We start from the raw sequence: 20,504 nt of genomic DNA on the forward strand, positions 1-20,504 counted from the left end.
CATATTTATGAAGTTTCCAGCGAATGTCAAAGTGTAGTCCACAGCCGCTGTTAGTTAACAGCAAATTTTAGCAGTTAACAGCGCTCTGTCAACTTAAAGAGGCCTAAGCTGCTTGCTTAATTGCATCTTTAATGAAGGTCTCTTTGGCTTATCAAACTGCTGATTAAGCTTGTTTTCGGTTGTATGGTCCTTCTGTAAACAACAAATTTAGTAGAAGCTTAGTGTTTTAGCCATGCAATTAAATTTGGAATATTTTACTAGGTGGATAAACCTGTGAAGTAGAAAAAAGCTGGCAAAAGATATATTTATATGTATCTATCCATTGCTTAAAAGAGACTTGTTGATTAGCAATTAGTATATCAAAACAAATATTGCAAGCGTTCTCAAAGAGAAGCACGTTGCAACGAGTTTAAGTCGGTGGCACAAAAGGAGGTCGAGTTTTGTTTATTTATCAAAATGCACCTTAACTTTGAGGACTTGCTGCGTCTTTGAGGCTATTCATAGAGCACATTTTTCCATTTTGCGCAAGTTGGCAACGTTAGTGGGTCAATGCACTGGTACGCACGTGACTCGGCAACTGGCAACTGACAGCTGGCAATTGGCAACACCTACTAGGCGGTGTCCTTGTGTGTCATTTCAAGTCACTTGAGCTCAAAATAGTCACCGTCAACCCAGCCGCCTGCTTTCTCTCGTCCTCCCGTATGCAGATGTGTGTGCTACGTGCTGTTGCAAGTGCAATGACAGCGCAGCAATGGGGGAAAATAAGCAAACTGTCCACAACCAATGGGGTAAAATAACGATAAGACAGCCTTTCGGCTGAGACCGGGTTTTGGGTTGGGTTTTTGGTTTGGTTTGCTTTGGCATTCATGCCTTTTGGCTATTTGTCAAAAAGTTTACTTCTGATACTCTGAGATGCACAGATACTTACTTTTGTACATACATACATATATCCAGATTGTTCTATAATATAGTATACGGGTGTTGGTCAACTGAGCAGAGTCAAATCATATTTAAGTGTACAACACACCCAGGCCCACTTACTTAAATCTGTGCACAAGCTGAGACTTATGCAACTCCTTGTCAGGTATTACTTTAATCTCGTATTAATGCTAATAAACTCTTACCACAAATTTCTAGCAAACTCCTAGCGCACCTGTGCCACTTAACAGAGTCATGTTAAAGGACGCGGTAAAGAGCGAAGAGCGGTCTCTCTTTGCAAGCTCGATTTTGATTTCCTTTCTAGCCGAGCGCTGTTAACAGTGCTGAGAATTATGTTACAGTATTTAGTTGCAACAACTTTTATCTCACACAATTAAATTTAAAGTGTTTTTTGAATGAAACACCTAAAGCACAAGAAAATAAGATTGAAAATGTTTCGTTTAATACCTATAAATATTTTTTTATCTGTTTTTGTGTAAAGTAAAGATATTTTATTAAATAATTTGCGATCAATAATAAATAATAAAGCTTAATAAAAATAAAGTTAAAAGTGCAAATATTTTGTTAAAGTTTAATCAATTCATTGACTTGAAATCTTCTGATAAGTTGAGTCTGCTTCGCGCCTTAAAAGCAGCCAACACTGTCAGTTATTATTGTATGCTTTGTGCTCTCTTTGAGACTGGGACTATAAAAGCCAGCGTCAGAGTTAAAGAGAGTTCAGTTGAAACCGGCCCTCGCTCGCGTTTTTGCCAACTGCAGATAAAGCTCGGCTGCGCTTCAATTATAAATGGAAAGCTGGGCAAAAAAACAATTTAATTGCAATTTGTACAAAGAAATGATTATTGCGAGTTTGTTGTGTGTGAGAGAGTGTGAAAAAATAAGTGTTTTGTAAGAAATAAGTGCAGAAATAAGTTCGGAAACCGTTGCAAATGTGCATCTAACTGTTTAATACATATTTTAACAAAAAAATTCCCCGTAAATTGTAATCAATTAAATTTGTATCAAAATGCCAAATGCCATGGAAATAACAACAAATGCCAGTGAATCGAATAAACCATTCAAAGTAAGTTAGTTAATTGCATTAAATTTTTGTTTGGCTGACGCTAAATTTGTTAAACTCTAATGCAGTGCAATGCCATGCCCTTTTTTGGGCGTTGTGTCGCAGTTGTCGTTGTTGTTGTTCTTGATAACCGCGTGCTGTGTTTCGCATTTGCGCTATTTAAAAATGCTCATATTGAAATTGGGTGAACTTCAAGTTGCTGAGAGCGAGGTCGAAGAGCGTAAGACAACATAAGAGAGCAAAAGCTCTAGCTCAGGGTGCGCAGTGCGCACTGTTAACATATGTTTATTTGCGAGAGATAAAAAAGAGGGCAAGTAACGGAGAGAGCTGTAATGGCTTTGCAAAAACAAAATACTTGTACTTGGCAGCAATTGTATTTGGCTTTGTTTTTGCATTTTATTTGGGATTTTGAGTGCTTGGCACTTGTTTGTCTTTGGCATTTTGTTTGTTTGCGTGCATTGCCTTTGTTGTCAACTAATTTGTTTATCCGCTGTCTAAATAACTAGCAGCCGTTTAAAGAATATTTTTCTTATGTTTACATTTTGCAAGTGCTGGACACAGACCAAGAAAAACCACAGAAGGTGAACATTTCTCTTTGACAACTTCATGTAGTATATAGTAAATGTTTAAAGAGTCCTTCTACTGTAGTTTATTGTTGTTATTGTCAAGTGTCATTTGTGCGTTAATTTTAACAGGTCCATTAATATGTCGTTACTTATTATAATAATTAATTCAAAATCTTTTGAAACATAAATCGGCTTAAAAGCAGACAGCTGAAAAATTCCATTAAAAAGTTTATCAGCTGACATGTTTGTGTAATTAGCGTGAGACACGCCGACGCCGACGCCTACATGGCAGAACAATGTTAATAAAATATTAAACAATTTGCATAATTTGATGTCATAGTTCAAACAACAATATTAACTAGACGCCTAATTTCCCCAGCGACTCTCAAATCTCCGTTCTTCGCTTATCAAATATTTAGTGTGTGGCTGACCAACTCACCTGAGTCTACATCTCCATCACCTGAGCTAGACTCCTTTGTAGTTCGTAGGTTGCCACAACTGAGGCGCAAGCACGTAGCCAAAGCGCCATTATGACAGCGACACCAACGTGTGGAGGAGTGGACAGGATGCAGGATACGTGTTACGTGTTGAGTATCCTGGGGCTGCTATTCCTCTGCGGTATACCGGTAGGTCGTTGAAGATTGGCTAGTTTCTTAGCTGAGATTTCTCTGACAGATTGCGCTTTAGTTTGATGTATTTCGAATCTCTCACTTCATTTGTACTCTGTGCTTTTCATTCAAATGGCGCATTAAAATTTACAGCGCACTTTTTGGTGCTGCTGTATTTCAAAATATATACCATACTTCTTGTTAGTCATAATTTTATTAGCCTGACTTTGTGCCGTCAATGTGATTTTGTCTAGCCATCAAATATGTTTCATTTAATTAGGAGAAACAAATACGCTAGTGAATTTCGGAACTCGAAACTCGGTTTGCCTATATGGCTGCCAGGCTTCCATGCTCACAGTCCCATTCATTAAAACTTTTGTCATCGACAATAATCTCATCTCATCAGGCATGGCAACTGAATGAAAATGTTTTTCTGATTATCAGGCGCAGGATTGGGGTTTCAAGCCGGAAACTATCAACCAATTTCTTGAGTACCAACCACATTTGCCGCATTTTCGAATCGAATGATTTTGTTCACTGAATTGCAGCGAACGGTAATTTGCAACATTAATACACAAATTTATTTATCAAATTTAATCAGGTTTGCAATTGTCGCAGAACGAAATGCATTTCATTTAATAGAAAAAAGCTGGAGCATAATGATTAAAGTGCACGATAGGAAAACACCGTCAATCTGTGGATTGTCATGTTATTGATTCGCATGGGAAATTTGTTGAGAATTCAGTTGTGATATAAGGCAATAAATGTAATTTCTAAACTCAATGAAATTGTTTCTTTCTTTTCATTTTTCTGCTATGATGCTTTTAAAAGTATACGCTTCAATAGTTGCTGCAAATTTTGATTGTTGCCAAGTTTGTGGCTTAATATGATTAATTTTTGACTCAAGTTTTGTGCAGGAGCAGCGAAAAAGTTTTCATATTCCTGACAATCTTCAACGTGGATGATTTTCTAGGAGGACTTCATGAAGAAAGTCCTTTGAGTTTAACTGCATGTTTCACTTGAGACAGCCGGCGGGCATCCTTCACTTTTTTTCTGCATTTTGCTCCTTTTGTGCGCTTTGGGTAATTGTAATAAAAATGTTGTAATGCAAACTCAACTTCAATTTCATTTCGCACGCCTTGCTCTATTATTTATGAAACCCCGTTGTTGTTGCTCTTTACCAGCAGAAGCAAAAGCAGCAGCATCACGTTGCCAGCTTCAGTGATAAATTTTTGTAGAAGTGCAGTCGTGCAGTGGCGTTGCCTTTGCCTTTGACGCTGCCGCTGATCCGAGTGGTGCTGAGTCGGCCGCTTCTGCTGCTGCAGCATCTCTTGGCCACGTCTAATTTATGTTCAGTTTAACCTTAACGCTCAGGCGCCATTTAACATAACATGCAAGTTTAATAGAGCAGCCAGCAAAGGCAGTTTGCACTAGCTGCAGCGATGAATGTCCTTGGAGTCGGTAGTCAGCATTTTAGGCATGCACTTAAAAGTATTCTGCATTAAATTGCTGACAGGCATAACTCGTCAGGAAACATGACAAATATTTGTGCGGCAGACAGACGAGTGCATGTCAAACTGTGCTCAAGTTTTCCGCGCATCTCAACTACAAGAAAAGAAGAGATGTTTTCCTTGTACACATCAAAATAAACAGGCATAAGCAATATCGCGTGCATTCTGACAAACACTTTCTCTCACACAGACGAATCTCATTTCGTTTTTATTCTTATTGTACTAATTGAGACGCATTGATTAATCGAACACGAATTTGTTATGCAGTTTCGCTATTTATTAGGTAAACTCTTGCCATAAATCTCAATAAAAGTAGCCGCAACAGTCGACAGCTGACAGGTTAACGGCAACGTGTCGTATGCGCAATATATCATTCACCTTTAACTTTTTTCACACATTGTTGTTGTTAGCTTTGTGATTTGTAGTTGCTGTTTTTGTTGATGGTGCGGTGTCTCGAGGGCATAATTACTTAGTATTTGGTTTATAAATTACTCGACAATTTGACTCTAATGAGTGTACAACTTTCCGGGGCATTGACTGATGTGAATTTGATGGCCGCCGCTGGCAAATCGCGTTAATTGTTTAATGGCCAGCAGGAGGTCATATAAACAGTTATGAAATTTAAATAAGCTCAGTGCTGAAAATGATTGATTCAAAATGTACTGAACTATAAAGCAAATATACAAAGCTAGCCAAAAATATAAAAGTGCAAAGCGAGTGGAAACGTTATCCGAAGCTAAGTGTCCATAAATAATAAATCATATCTCGAATCCTTTCCCATTTATTTATTTATTTATTTTGGAAGTTGACGTACTAACGGCAGTACCATCAAGTGGCCCAGCGATACCAAGCACGGGATTGTTGACGCGCGGACAAAACAAAATAAATTTGTAAACAGCATGCATTAAACGAAAACCGCGAATAAATATTAAAAGACGCTGGACAGCTAATTAAATTAGATTAAAAATATGTTAGAATAAATGTATAATAAAATAAATAACAATTAAATACTCGATAAATAAGCTAATAATAAGGTTTTAAGCAAAGGAATAGATTTACTAGAGCAAACTACGTTATTGAGATTATTATAGTTCACACACAGAATACGGAAGGGATTATGGCAAGCAAAGTTAGTAGATCTACGTGAAATGAGAAGTGGAAGAAAATTCCTAGTGATCCTGACAGGAGCTGCAAAACTAATTTGACTTAACAGCTCCAAAGAGTCTATTTCACCATTAATTAGTCTCTGTATAAAAACAGCACCTTGCATAGTTCTGGGGTCAGAAAGAGAAGGAAGGTTTAGTAATAAGAGTCTACTACGATATGGTGGTAATCTAATATTAGGATTCCAATTTAAACTACGAAGAGCAAATAATAAGAATTGTTTCTGCACCGATTCAATCCTATCTTGATAAACCCTATACTGGGGATTCCAGACAAGAGATCCGTACTCAAGGATAGGACGAACCAGTGAGACGTATAAAGTCTTAGTGATGTAGGGATCATTGAACTCTTTCGACCAGCGTTTTATAAATCCCAAAACACCCATGGCCCTATTTACAGCAGACAGAATATGTTTATCGAATTTTAGTTTTGCATCAAGCAGAACCCCTAAGTCATTCACACCTTCAATTCGCTCAAGAGGAGTATCATATAACACATAGTTATTTAATTGAGAAGAACCCCTACAAAAGGTCATAAACTTACACTTATTGCAGTTGAGATTTAACATATTTACTCTGCACCAAGATTCTAGACGATTAAGGTCACATTGTAACAGTGAGCTCGCAAGACTATCATTAAATGTCAGGCAAAGCTTAACGTCATCGGCGTACATAAGAACACGGGAATGCACAATAACAGAAGGAAGATCATTTATGATCAAAGTGAACAATAGAGGACCCAAATGACTGCCCTGTGGCACACCAGAAGTGACTTGAACACATTTAGATACAAAACCATTATAATAAACATTCTGAATTCTGTTGGAAAGGTATGAGGATATCCACTCAATTAGGCTATGAGGAAACCCTAAAACATTAAGCTTATACAGTAAAAGGTGATGATTAACAGAGTCAAAAGCCTTACTAAAATCGGTGTAAATGACATCCGTTTGCATTTTATTCTCGAATCCTTTAATTACAATAGAGGAGAACTCCAATAAGTTAGTAGAAGTGGATCTAGACTTCACAAACCCATGTTGGTAAGGTGAAATTATAGATTTACACAGATGTTGCAGTTGAGAAGTTATATTTTTTTTTCAAATGCTTTCGGAATCGCAGACAATTCGATAATTTCTTAGTAAACCATAAGGGTTTATCAGACAAATGTGGAATACTTGATGGAACACAAGCATCAAATAGCGAGTTTAAAGTAGAATAGAAAAATTCAACCGCTATATCCAAGTTCGTAGACAAAGGAAGTTGGGACCAGTCAGTTTGAGATATAAGCAGAGCAAGTTTCTCAAAATCGGTTTTCCGAAAACAACGAGAAAGCTCACTACAACGTACACTCGAATCTGACGCAATAAATGGGAGCTCCAACATAATTTCTAAAGTGGGATGGTAAGGGTCTTCAGGGGAAGATATAGGAGATATTCTCAATAGAGAACATGAATCTGGGTCTAAAACAAAAATAAGGTGTAGAGACCTGTTTAAGCAATTTGGAATACCGTTAATCTGAGACAATGATACCCCAAAGAGACTATCAATAAAAACATGGGATACAGAGGGGCAAAGTCCATTTAGATTCTCGGCGGAATGCCATGACACCCCAGCAATATTAAAATCACCAAGGACTATAAAGTGATCACGATTAGAAAGCATATTAGAAATGTTATTAATAATAGAAAAAAGAGCTAAATATAAAGCATCATCTGAAGCAGGGGGGATATATGAGCAAGAAATAAAAATGTTAAAACTACCAAAGGATAATCTAACAGCCACTAGCTCAATATCAGAAGTGTGCTCAATCAACTCTGAATTTAATTGAGCATCTACTGCAATTAAAACCCCACCACCGCGACGTACCTTGCGGTCACGTCTGTATACGGAAAATCTACTAGAAAAGATTTCCGTATCAAGGATGTCATTTTTTAACCAAGTTTCAGTAAAGACAATGACATTGAAAGGGAAAGATACACTATTTAAATATAAGTCAGTAAGTTTACTACAAATACCTCTTACATTCTGATAGCCAAGAAGTAAAGAGGATGTTAGTTTTTTGAACTGACAGACATAGAAGAAGGCTTTGAAATCGAATTCTTGCCACTACTAGGAAGAGAAACTGGAGACCGATTTTTCTTTTTCGCAACAAATTGTTTAACTAATAGGTGTTCCGGCCAAAACTCTTTACTGCACATCATGCTAAATTGTTCAATCGGAACACTTATTTTAAAAGACGAAATCTCCCGTTCATACGAGAAATTAAATTTATCTACTTTAACACTGGCTTGAGATTTGGACTTAATATAAGCCCGAACATCATCAGATGTTGTATCAGGGGAAAGTCTTGAAACGAAAATCTGCTTAAGAGGTGGCACTGCAACTAAAGTGTTGCGGACAACTGAGGTAGGAGCTGGAGGCGATTCTTCTATCGTTACAGCACTAACGATCTCAACAGAGGATGGTGATGGTTGAATTTCTTCAACCGTCTCCATCTCAGTCGACAACAAAATCGAAGCCGGAGCAGGAGACTCCAATCTTAATGATGTAATGTCATGATCTGGAACATCCAGAGCTACCGAAGGTTGAGGGGACGGAGAACTAAACGACATTAATTCCCCAGCAGGTGATACAGATAAGCTTGGAACATCAACTGGGACAGAAAGCTCGATTGGGGTAATCGACAGACGCGTATTGGCCTTTTTACGCTTCGGAGACTCGGTCAAGAGCTTCATACTCTTAAACCCAGAATCCAAAGCAGAAAAGCTATCGGAGAGTTTTTTAAAGCCCGCCAATATATCTTCAAAACCAGTTCGCGTCTGCCGTATAAACCCAGCAATATCGCGTTCAGAGTCCCTACAATGTTCACAAGTCCATCTCAATCCAGACTTGGCCGAAATCAAATCCACTATACGGCCGTTAAAGCCAGCACATTTTTCATGTGCAACGTTGTCGCATAACCAGCAACAAACAAAACCCATTTTGGCACCAACTGGCACCCGGCATTTCTTGTTATAGCAGACTAACATATTGCTAAAACAAAGATTATTAAACCAATTAAAAATTAAAAAAAAAAAAAGAAATAAATCAAAATAGGTAAATTATTTGCAAACTAATATGATCTGTACTTACGAAGAGCACAAAACACAGAGAGTATGCACAGGTCGAGCGAGACGCAAGATAGAAAGATAGGCAACTACAACACCAAGAGAGGGAGAGTTACTATTCTAAAGAGCGTTAAGAGCACAAAGCACAAGCACTGAGAGTAAAGCGCGGGTCGAGCGAGACGCAAGATAGACGATAGCCAACAACAACACCAAGAGAGGGAGAGTTAACTATTGTAACAGCGTTGAGTGCAAAGAATAGCAAGTGAAAAAAGAAAAAAGAAGAGCGCGAAAGTAAACAAAAATACAAAAACAAAGTGCAGCGGCACCGAAAACAGAATTGTTTTGCTAACAAAGCAAAGCAAAGTTTGACCACACAATTTGTTGTTATATTTTCAGAAAAATGATAATAATTTACTAAATACACGAAAGCACACAGCGATTTAACGATCTGTAGTTAAACACAAGTGAGAGAGTAAAATTAATGTTATATTAATTGTAAATAAATATGGAATTTAATGAAAAATCACAAATTTAAGAGGGAAGAAAAAAAAAACACGTCCGACTGCGAATGCGAGAGCGAGCGAACAGATGCAGCACAAAGAAATCTGTTTTTCTGTATTTAGTTTATGATTTATTTACGTTTTTGATTGTGGAAACAAGTCAAAGATTTCAATCGTGACTGAAATAAATAAAATTATTCTTCAGGGTAAAAAATGATTGAAGGGTTAATAATGGGTGCGTAAATGCCATTATTAGTTATGATAAAAAACAATAATTATTTAATTAAAAGTTTAAAATATCTAGAAGGTAATTAATTTTCAGTAATATATATGAAATTAAGTATTCAGGATTAAGGTTTACAATATAAAAAAATAAGTATAATATATTCAAGACATGAACTGTTACTGCATGTCTTCAACAGTTGATGGTTATGACAAATTTAAGCATAAAATGATTTTTATTTGCCTGAATCCATCACTCAGAAATGTTCGTAAAGAACTCAAGCTTGGTGACAAATTTGCATTGACATAGTCACTGGCATGTGTTTTTTTTAGGAGGGGTCAATCCCTTTACTTTGTAGCTGTTGAGTGGGTACTTTAATCATAGCAGATTTGCCAATGTCAATGCTAACATAACATACATATACTATCAGGAGTTGCTAAGCTGTTATACACCCACATTATAGCAAAATCTTGGCATTGGTTAACTTTGAGGCTGGTAATGAATTCACGTATCTCTCTCAACTGAGAACCAACTGCGCCTAAGATCCTACAACGCACACACACCTACAAACTCGTAGTTGTACACAAACATGTTCATCTGCACGCGCTGCCTAATGCCAAGTTCATTAAGCCAGAAACAGACCCAAAAAATACGAAGAAAAATAAGGAACGCCCATTTTTTTGGCACGTTAAATATTAAATACCCTTCCAATATTATAGAATATTTGCTTATTAGCATTAGTCGTTTCAACGTTATACAAAATAAGTCGTGAACAAATATTTTTAATATACAAAAATATATGGATCACAGCTTATTTCAATCACCACCAACCGACAACTTTGAATCTGTATACTGGCCAATTTAAAAGAGGTATTGAATTTATTTAAACGCAGGATTTCAGTTTAATGTTTTCAGATAAAATATACTATATATGATATATTTACTATATTAAATTATTGAAAAACTAAAAAGTAACGAAAAAAAGTAGCACAGCTTATTTCAACCAGCTGGAAATAACTAAGTATAACAGAGTAGTCAGTCTTATGGATTAAGAATATGTAACAGCAATGGAGGCCAGCCGATAGACACTTAGCTATCGGTTAGCTTTAGTAAGTCGATAGGCAAGATAGGCAATTGGCACAATTCTTGCCAATTATCGCTTTATTGAAACCGAAAACTTCCAAACTTCACTATGTATTTAAAGCACTCCGGTTTTAGGGTATTAAATGGATGGGAAAAATACCAAAACCTTCTCTAAACTTTTTGGGTGCTGTCGAGTGTCCGGCTTAAATATTTCATATGGGCTCATGTCGCACTTGTTGTTGTTGTTGATGTTGATGTTGCCGCTGTTGAGACTGAAGTCTGTTGTATTAATTTATTATTCATTCAATGTGTATTGCCATCCATATGTAACTGTAAACGTGTAACGGTTTATTATTCCCTTTTTTTCATTTCCATTTTCATTTTCCTTTTCGCTTTTAAACATACTTGCTGCAGGTCAAGGACGTCACGCGGAACATTAAAAAAGCAGTCTGCGCCTCGAGCCTAGAGGAAATTCGCGCCAAGGTGGCTGAGAAATTTGAGAAATGTGAACACCAGCCGACTATTCATTTGGACTCGGATGGAACCGAAATCGACGATGAAGAGTATTTTCGCACCCTAGATGAAAACACTGAACTGGTGGCTGTCTTTCCAGGCGAGCATTGGATAGATGTAAGTGGAACTCAATGTCAGCTTTTATTTTAGTTGAGGAATTCATTTAAATGTTTACATAAAATTCAATTCATTCGATGCAAATAAAGCCTATTTTGTTATAATACCTAACCTACCTACATAACCTAATAAGGTTATACCGCAAAAATCAGCTGCATCCGTCGAGTCTTAATTGCTTTGGTTGACAGTCTGGTATATTTTGTTTTTTTGTATATTTTCAATGAGTAGTATGTCATTAAGCCACATATTTATTTCGGTGTATTTTAGTACATTTTCAGTATATTTTGAGTACATTTTTGAATACAGTAATATATCAATAAACCAAATATATCCTTTGTCATAGTACAGTAGTATATCTGCGGTATATATATATGGTAGCGGGTAACTCATAGTCGAGCACACTCGACTGTAGATTTCTTACTAGTTTTTCTATTGGTATTTTAGAGTTAGAAATTTTGTAGTCAACTTTATACATCATTTGTAGAATATTAATTAATATTAAGATTTTGTCGTAGGGTATATCAAGTCGATAATGTTTCTCTTATTTGTTGTCAATCCATTTTAATTATTTTTACGAGCCATAAGAGGCCTGTGTGACAATAATTCAATTATGGTCGCTATAAAAACATCACGTATTCGAATTTGAACTCAAAATGTATCATTTGGTTTATAGCCAACGCATTACGTGACAATAACCACACCAAATGGCACCACCAATGGCAGCATCTCTGGCAATGCGGAGAATGGAGATACAACAGATGCGAATAACACAGAGTCGGCAAGAATTCGTCAATTGGTTGGTCAACTGCAGAATAACTTGTGCAATGTTTCTGTTATGAATGATGCGGACTTAGATTCGTTGTCGAACATGGATCCCAATTCATTGGTGGACATAACAGGCAAGGAGTTTATGGAGCAGCTTAAGGATGCGGGCAGGTAATTCAAACAGTCTCATATTTATTTTTGTTGATCACTTGAGTACAATATGTATATGTTGTGCATTTATTTATATCGCTTCAGACCCCTTTGTGCCAAGCGAAATGCCGAAGATCGTCTGAATCTCTTGAAGTTGCTGAAAGCAGGTGCTATATTTTGCTCGGAACGATATCCGGAAGATGCTGAGGCCATTGATCGTGAGATTGGTCGCCAGCTGAATGAGGTAGAGAGCGGCCAGGTGACTGCAACGGCTGCCAGCAATACACGCACCATCGAGGTGGTGCAGTGCGACAATCAAAATACCACAATCACCATAACTGTGGCTGAGGCGATCACTTGCAGCACCGCTGAAGCAACCACAAACGAGGCGGCGGTCAACGCAGCCGCCAATGAGGCGAACGCCAATGCCAACGCGAATGGAAATGGAAACGATGGCGACATCTGACTACCCATTTTGGGCAGCCTTAGATGAAGCCTGGCCGACGAGAAGTCGGCAAACTAAGGAGCAGCGAGAGAGAACGAGAGATAGTATGAGATGGGCGATGGCAATTTTATCAAAAGATGTTTCACAGAATTATAGAACCGAAGAAATCAGTCCTGCAACATTGGGTTAACATACACGTATTTGTAGCAAATAAATCAATACAAAATATAGAGCGAAACGTAACGAGATCTTCTGAAAATGCTTCGTAGAATTTAAGAGCAAATGAAAGTTAACGAAATATTACACGTATTAACATTAAATCGTCAGATGGTTGAACTTAAATGTCAGCAATGAATTGTCTTGCAACCGAAATAGGATATTTCAATTTGCGCTGCATACTAAAAAAAACACAAATATGTATTCACAATTGCAACTGACATGAATAATTGTTAAATTGGGAATTTACTTCAGAAAGTTGACAGTTTCTCATTTTCTTGCATTTTTTAAACATTTTACTGTCTGATATTTCTCTTCGGAGTTTCACTTTCGAATCAAAATGATTTCGAAGCTGGAATTGAGAACAGATCTATACACAAAACAAAAAAAACATTTCAATTAAAACAAGAAAAACTTTCGTAGTTAAAATTTGCTGACAATTTTGTCAAAGCACCTGGAAATAATAATTAAATCAAAATAAAACGACAACAATAAATTTAAAAAAAAAGAACAGAAATAATAACAAATTATATATATCATCTATGAGTCATAGAAGACAAGAATATATCATGTTCATTTTACTGCATTAGTTAAAGTATATAGAAAAGCAACACTTAATTGTTCACTTCTGATGGTTGCCTCAGAAGCAAATCGAAGTAGTGACTATAAGAATCCAATTGAAACCCTGAACGAATAGTTAGAAATCAGAATTGAAACTCATTTTGAATGTTAACGTGATTTAAGGGTATTATTATCATTATCATTGCATGCTATTGTTTTGCCTAAGATAAATCTGAGTTGATATGATATTGATACGTTCTGGGCAATTAGGTTAGTATGTTTGATAATATGAAGAGACGCACACAACAAATTGTTTTTAGACTAATGCCATTGAAAATGTCATTTGTTGAAGCCAATTGAGACTGACTGTACTTATGGGTAATACTTATTTCGATGACGGTACGATATCAACTAAATGATTGTACTCGACCTGGTTTGAAATTGCTTCAAGTGAACCTCCCACAAATGTATAATAATAATACTACTACTTATATATGGTATATTCTAGCCACACAGGACAAAACGTGAAGAATTTAAAAGTAAACAGCATTGAACACTTAATATTAGTAAACATTTAAACAATAAACAATAAACGCAAATAAAAGCCAATTACACTCATATACAGAGCAAACAACAATCGGGCAAATCAACAACATAAATACAGTATGAATAAGCAATAAATAGAAATGAAATGAAGAGTTAATAAGTATACTAACTGCAGACACCAAGCAAAAACCAACAAAAATATACATAAATAAATGCATATTAACAAAGCGAAAACCATCCTTTATTCTACGGGCAAACGAGGCGTATGCGTGTTATGTGCAAATGTGCAACAGGGCGTATAGAAGCAAGCTTTACTCGCTTTTGTCTGCTGGCCAAAGAGAGTGAGATAGAGAGAGAGAGAGCATGTGATACTATACGGCGAAAGAGCGATAGAGAAAGAGAGCGGGAGCTTTGAAGAGAACGTGAACTTAGACTTGCAATTGCCGCAGTTAATTGCATTAAAAACACAGCCACAGCTGTGACGTCACGAGACGTGCTGTGACGTGCGCAAATAGGGGCCAGGTCGGAGCCAGGCCATGTCAGGGCAGGCCCGACTCTGTCCTACTAACACAGTTCAAAACGCACAGCTCACAATCAGCTGGGCTCTTCTGCTTGCTGCAGCTTGTAACTGACCTAAATATATGACGACGACAGCGCACCACCAGCTTCGCTTCCCAGTCAGCGTGGGAGACGCGCTTTGAAATTCGATTTACTCTTTGCTTTGCATTTTTAATGCACTCAAATTAACTAAAACATCTTTCTTCGGCCTGCCATCCTTTTAGCCTGAGGCCCACACAGTTTTTTTTTTTGTTGTACCAGAATATACTTTTAATTTCCCCGTCGAATTGCGTGTCTCCCTTATTATTATTGTTGTTGTTGTCGTTATAGTTATTGTTGTTGTGATTATTATTATTCTCATGGTTGTTGCTGCTGCTGCTGTCGTGGTTTTACTTGTTGGCGGTTTCGTGTCCTTGACATGTAGCATTTGTTAGGTTAACACACCCAAAGAATTTATTTAAAATGTAAATATGAACCCAAGCTGAGCTTTTTTTTTGACGGTGTGAGAGGGGGGAAATGGCGACTACATTGCGCCTGCTTTGATGTGCGGCCACATTTTCATTAAAAGGCACATTTTGTGTATTAAAGGGGCGTGGCGGCTTGTGGGGTCGCATTTTTATATTTCTCGAAGAAATTGACGCTCATGAAAAATATAATTTGACTTGACTTTTTCGGCCCGAGCGCTTTGAAGTGCGATAAAGGAAGACTGCGACAATTTAGAAGGGACAGATCCATTCTCAAAAGCTGCACATTGGGACAGGATACAAATTCACAAATAGGAAAATTAAATTTGTGCAAGCCAAAAGGACTGTAGAAAATGTTATTGACTTACATTTTGATTTATATATTTTACTTGATTTATATATTCTTCTGACCTGAATTAGTTTCTTTAACCTTTTTATTTATTTTCAAGTCAATGCTTTTCAAGTTGTGTGCACATATTTTTAAGAGGTTGTTACTAAAGTACTCATTTTTATTTAAGAATATTCATAGTGAATCGAATAAAATCGAATAACAAGCTAGAGCTTGGATTCCTTGAAAATTTGGTTGCGATCGAATAAAAATTGTAGAAGTTATTTAAGAAATTCTTTTGTATGGGGAACAATGTCTACTAACTACGGGTCTTAGTAGCTTTGGCTGACAATCTGGTATATTTTGTACTCCCTGGTATATTTTAAATATAGTACTATATAAATATACCAAATACAGCATATGGTATATTTTAGTATTTTTGGTACATTAATTTGGTATATTTTAAGAATAATTCCGCACTGTTTTGATTTTATTAAAAAATGGTAGCGGGTATCTCACAGTCGAAGACACTCGCCTTTAGCTTTCTTACTTGTTATTGCTTTGTTGTTTTCATGTTGATTAAATTGTAAGTTTTACCATATTAAAAATTGTTATAAATACAACTTTATTTCGTTTTAAATTATTTATAAATATTTCTAATTAATTGTTTATTAGTGAATCATTTTTAACCGATTTATATTCAAAATATTTAGTTTATATTTCAAATCTTAGTTAGATGTATGTTATTTATAGGAATGTTTTAAATTTTCGTTAATTTAACATATATGACATACTTATTAATTGTTTGCTTATATTCTTGTTAGTTGAATAATTGGTTGAAACATTTTATTTATTTTTAAGTTTACTTCAATTATCACTTTTTTCTTATATTTAAGTGATTGCAATTTTTTCCTTTTTGTTTTTTTTAAATTTAAAAGGGGTGAAATGAATAATTACTTTTTTAATTTTATATGTTTTGAAGCGAATTTTACCAAGCAAAAAATTACTAAAATTACTCTTCGAATTTCGTTCCATTTTTGGCAAAAAAATTCCATGTGTACTATCAGCTCTTCTCGTTACTGGAACAATTTCTTTTTTAGATAAGCAAATGTACTCTCGTACTCGAAGTAAGCAAAAGTTGACAGACAAGTGAGGAAATATTTGTAACTGAGGCAAATGGCAGAGCAGTAAGCACAAATGTCAAATGGCTGACATCAGTGGCAAAATGGCAGCTGAGGAAGCGTTACTTGATGCGGCAGCAAACGGGGGCGTGACCGAGTAAACAAACATATCGAATGTAGCTGCGAGGCAAGCGCATAATTTTCAACAATTTGGTTGTTAACTTTTTATTTTATTTTTTCTTTACTCGAAATAAAAGAGCTGCTTCCCTCTCTCTTTGTGTGTGTAAGAGTTTCGCATTGCACATAAACAAGAAGTTTTTGTAATAGATGCCGCAACGGGCATTGCTAATACGCCCCGTGGCACATATGCGGAGGCAACCTCGACGCGGCAGCAATGCGACGCCGCTCCGGTGGGCGGCCTTGTGGGCGTCACCATAATTGTGCAGTTGTGCCGCAGGCGGCATGAACAACAACCACTTAGATTGCCTCATTTGCCACGGTGTCTGTGTCTGCTTCTGTGTATGTGTTTCTATCTCTCTCTCTCTTTTTCCTACGTGTCGTGGGTTGTGATGTTGATGCTGTGGTCGTTGCCGGTGCATATGTCTGTGTTTATGCTTGTGTTTGTCTGCTACGCTGATTTGTTTGGGCAGCCAAACTCATTAGCTGCTGCCACAGAGTCCATAAAGGAGCATATTCCTGTGCTGCGCTGCTGCAGACACAGCTGCTGGGAAAGAACTTTTTTTTATTTTTCTGTGTATTAGCTCAACACAAACAAGAAATTATCCGCTTTGCTTATCCCAAATGATGTTCGTGAATGTGCCGAATGTAAATGAATACCGAAGCCAGTTGACCTTTAAAAGCAGCTGGAGCTGATCAGCGGGTAGTAGAGTCCTTCAACAGCATTGCCATCTCCACCACGTTGTTGCATTACTCGACCGACAAACTAATTTAATTAAGACGTCATGTGATGATGCGTAAATGCGTTAGACACCAACAAACCACACAATTATAATTGGCGAAATAATTAAAAATAAATTCATTTACAAGAGACAACATAAAATTGTTTTTAAAAAAATATTGAAATATTTTAATAATAATCTAATTTTATTCTCTGAGCAGAAATTGTGATGTTTATTGTTTTCCTTAATACTTAATTTTCTTTCTTTCCTTTTTCTGCCAAAAGTAATTCCTATTCAATTGGTTTTCATTTTCAGTAAATTATTGTGCATAATTTCATTATTCATTATAGTTTTAAACAATGAAATTATTTTTGTTCTCGAAATATTTTATTGATAATCTGTAGTATGATATATATGATATATTAAGTTCTTTGACGAGTCAAAGGGTCAAAGGGTAGAAGTGTAGTATAACTTTGTGCCTACAGAAAATGTATGTACTTACAAAAACAACTAAAGCTGAACTGAAAATTTTGTTGATGTTAATTTCAGAAATATTTTTGTAAAGAATTTTAACTGAATTGTAGTGAAATTTTGAAGCTAGAATAATATAGATTTATTAGGTTATTATTATAATTTGAATCTAAATAAAGAACTTATATTTTCATGTCCTTTTAATTATCTTCTTTTTCTTGGGGGAACAAAATCCTATTCAATTGGTTTTCAATTAAAGTAATTGATGATGAATAAATCGTAGTGGCAGCAAATTCTTTAAACTAAAGATAATATATTATTTTTGAAATATTTGATTGATTGTCCACAGCAGTAACATTCAACTCTCTGGTCAGCAAAATCTTTGTTTAATTAATTGAAATGTAATTATTGACAGTAGTTAGATTAATAGATAAAATGATTTGTTGGTCTTATTTTCTTACTTAAGTGGAAAAGCTAAACTTGTCACTATTTCCATGCTCTATTCAATAGCTCTCCAATTTTAGTAATTGATGATGAATAAGTCGTCCTGGCAACTGAACCATTAGTCTATGTTAACTTAAAGTTCAGTTATCAGGTGCGTCAGACAATATTTGAGTTTAATTGTTGTAAACTAAAAATGCTGCGACTTCTTAGCAACGAATTGCGAAAGTTAAACCCACGTTAAGCATTCAATTAGCAAAATTTAAACAAGCTGTTAAATGAGCCGATAAATGGGAAAATAAAATATGCAAATACCTGCATTTCGTCTGCATCTCGTGCCAATAATTAATTATAGGATTACGAGCAAGAATTTAATTGCATATTTCGCTCGCATACAAATGGAATTAAAGACAAACAAACAACTCTAAAGCAAGCTCGACAAGGGCCAAAAATTGTTTAACAATTTCAAATGCTTTACATGATTTTTATTTGTGTGTTGTGATTGTGTTGAGTGTATTTGTATGGGGTATAAGTACATATTTCAATTTAATTAAAATGTTTGCTGTTTGATGTACCCTGCGTTTGAATTGCGATTTTGTTTTTTATATTTAAATTCATTCGAATGGAGCTAAATGCAAAGCATTCGAAGACAGTGGGGCATGATGTGGCAGCATGGTAAATATTTGAGTTCACAGTGGATTTCATTTTAGTTTCAGTTTCCAGCTGTAGCAGTTTTCACTTTCGGCTTGTTTGTGTTTGTTTGACAAGTTCAAAAGTGCAACAAATCTAAAATACGGGCTCTGAATGCCAAAGTTGAGAAGCGTTCTCTCCATCTAGCCAGTGCTGGGTTGAGCTTCGCTCTTCAGTGTCCTGGCGAATGTCCAAAAATCGTTTGGCCATAGTCAAAACAATTAATCATCGCCACATGCGTTGTGTGTCTGACCTTTTGTTGCGGCCCGTTATGGCTGCACACCACCACACAAACTCACACACACACACAGTCAGCTGCTGATGTACTGCAGCGACGACATGTGAGTTAATTAATCTAGCTGCCTCCCCAAAGCCCTTCCAATGGCTGTCAAACTGCAGACGACGAAGGTCATGCATTGTAATTAAACATGACTGTTGCCCGCTATTGCTGTAGTTGTTGCTCTTTTCGTTGCCTGCTCACCTTGAGGCAGCGGCTGGCACAACGCATAAATTTCAATTTGTTACGCTAACTCTTTCCGTTAACTTTCCTCTCGCATTCCCTCTCCGGATACTTGAATGCAAACGTATTCGCCGCGTATGCAAAAGTATTCGCGCCTCGTTTCAATGCACAATTATCGAGGTTGGCACATAAATTATTGCCCCCGTTTGATTGCCGCAGGAAATGAACACGGATATTATTACTCTGACAGATTTTGCATGTCAATATGTACACACATCTCTCTCTCTCTCTCTCTGTCCAGGCGCATTTTTGTATATTCGAAACATATGAAATATTGCGTGTATTTTTCGAAATGTGCTGACTTCGCGTCGGGTCAGCGTTAAACTCAAATATATACAAAATGCATGGCATGCTTTTAGGCATCATTGTTTGCCAAGGACATGCAGGTAATCAGTGATGCGCTAGTGACTCTTAATAATATTGTTGAATAGAATATTTTCTGGCAAATGTCAACTGCTCATTGATTTAGTAAAATGTTCACGTTTGTCACTATTGTAAATCGACAGCAAATCTCTGCAAATTTCTGGCGATTTCCGATCTGCGTGCGTTGCATTCGCATTCAGAGGCTGACAATTACTGCAGCCCCGTTGTATGCGGCGTATACTCAATTGCAGGCTTAACTCGGTTATATATGTAAATGTGTAACTTTTGGCGATAGCGTGGTAAAATTTACTGATGTTTTACGTTAAAATGCATTCAACTTTTGCTCTGCTTGTTTTGTGGCAATTTTCCATGAATTTCAATTCATGGATTCAATATCCGAGCACAAATAACCAATTTTCTTTCTGTTTGTGGGACCAACCTCTTATTAGCATGCCAAAGAAATGGAGGCGGTATGTAAATGTCACACCCAGTTCAATCGACAGTTTTAACGCCATAAATCAGGGCTTTTGTTTGCATCAGCATCACATTAGTTGAAACTTGTGCAAAGTGTGCCCA

At 36.5% G+C, this 20,504-nt stretch overlaps 1 protein-coding gene across 1 annotated transcript; it reads left to right on the forward strand.

Annotated features, from left to right (window-relative positions):
• The first annotated feature begins 1,660 nt into the window (after window positions 1–1,660).
• On the forward strand, window positions 1,661–14,145 carry LOC132792162 (DNA fragmentation factor subunit alpha). Its single transcript, XM_060801412.1, has 4 exons — window positions 1,661–2,002; window positions 11,175–11,390; window positions 12,064–12,326; window positions 12,411–14,145. Exons 1-4 carry the CDS (start codon window positions 1,946–1,948, stop codon window positions 12,769–12,771), a joined length of 897 nt encoding a protein of 298 aa, XP_060657395.1. The 5' UTR covers window positions 1,661–1,945; the 3' UTR covers window positions 12,772–14,145.
• The last annotated feature ends 6,359 nt before the right edge of the window (window positions 14,146–20,504 follow it).

The sequence above is a fragment of the Drosophila nasuta genome, chromosome 3, assembly GCF_023558535.2.
Source record: "Drosophila nasuta strain 15112-1781.00 chromosome 3, ASM2355853v1, whole genome shotgun sequence".
NCBI lineage: Eukaryota > Metazoa > Arthropoda > Insecta > Diptera > Drosophilidae > Drosophila > Drosophila nasuta.

Coding starts and splice junctions, on each gene's coding strand:
- LOC132792162 (XM_060801412.1), top strand. CDS start 1,946: ATGCCAAATGCCATGGAAATAACAACAAATGCCAGTGAATCGAATAAA. Junction 2,003..11,174: donor AATCGAATAAACCATTCAAA/GTAAGTTAGTTA, acceptor TACTTGCTGCAG/GTCAAGGACGTCACGCGGAA. Junction 11,391..12,063: donor CAGGCGAGCATTGGATAGAT/GTAAGTGGAACT, acceptor TTTGGTTTATAG/CCAACGCATTACGTGACAAT.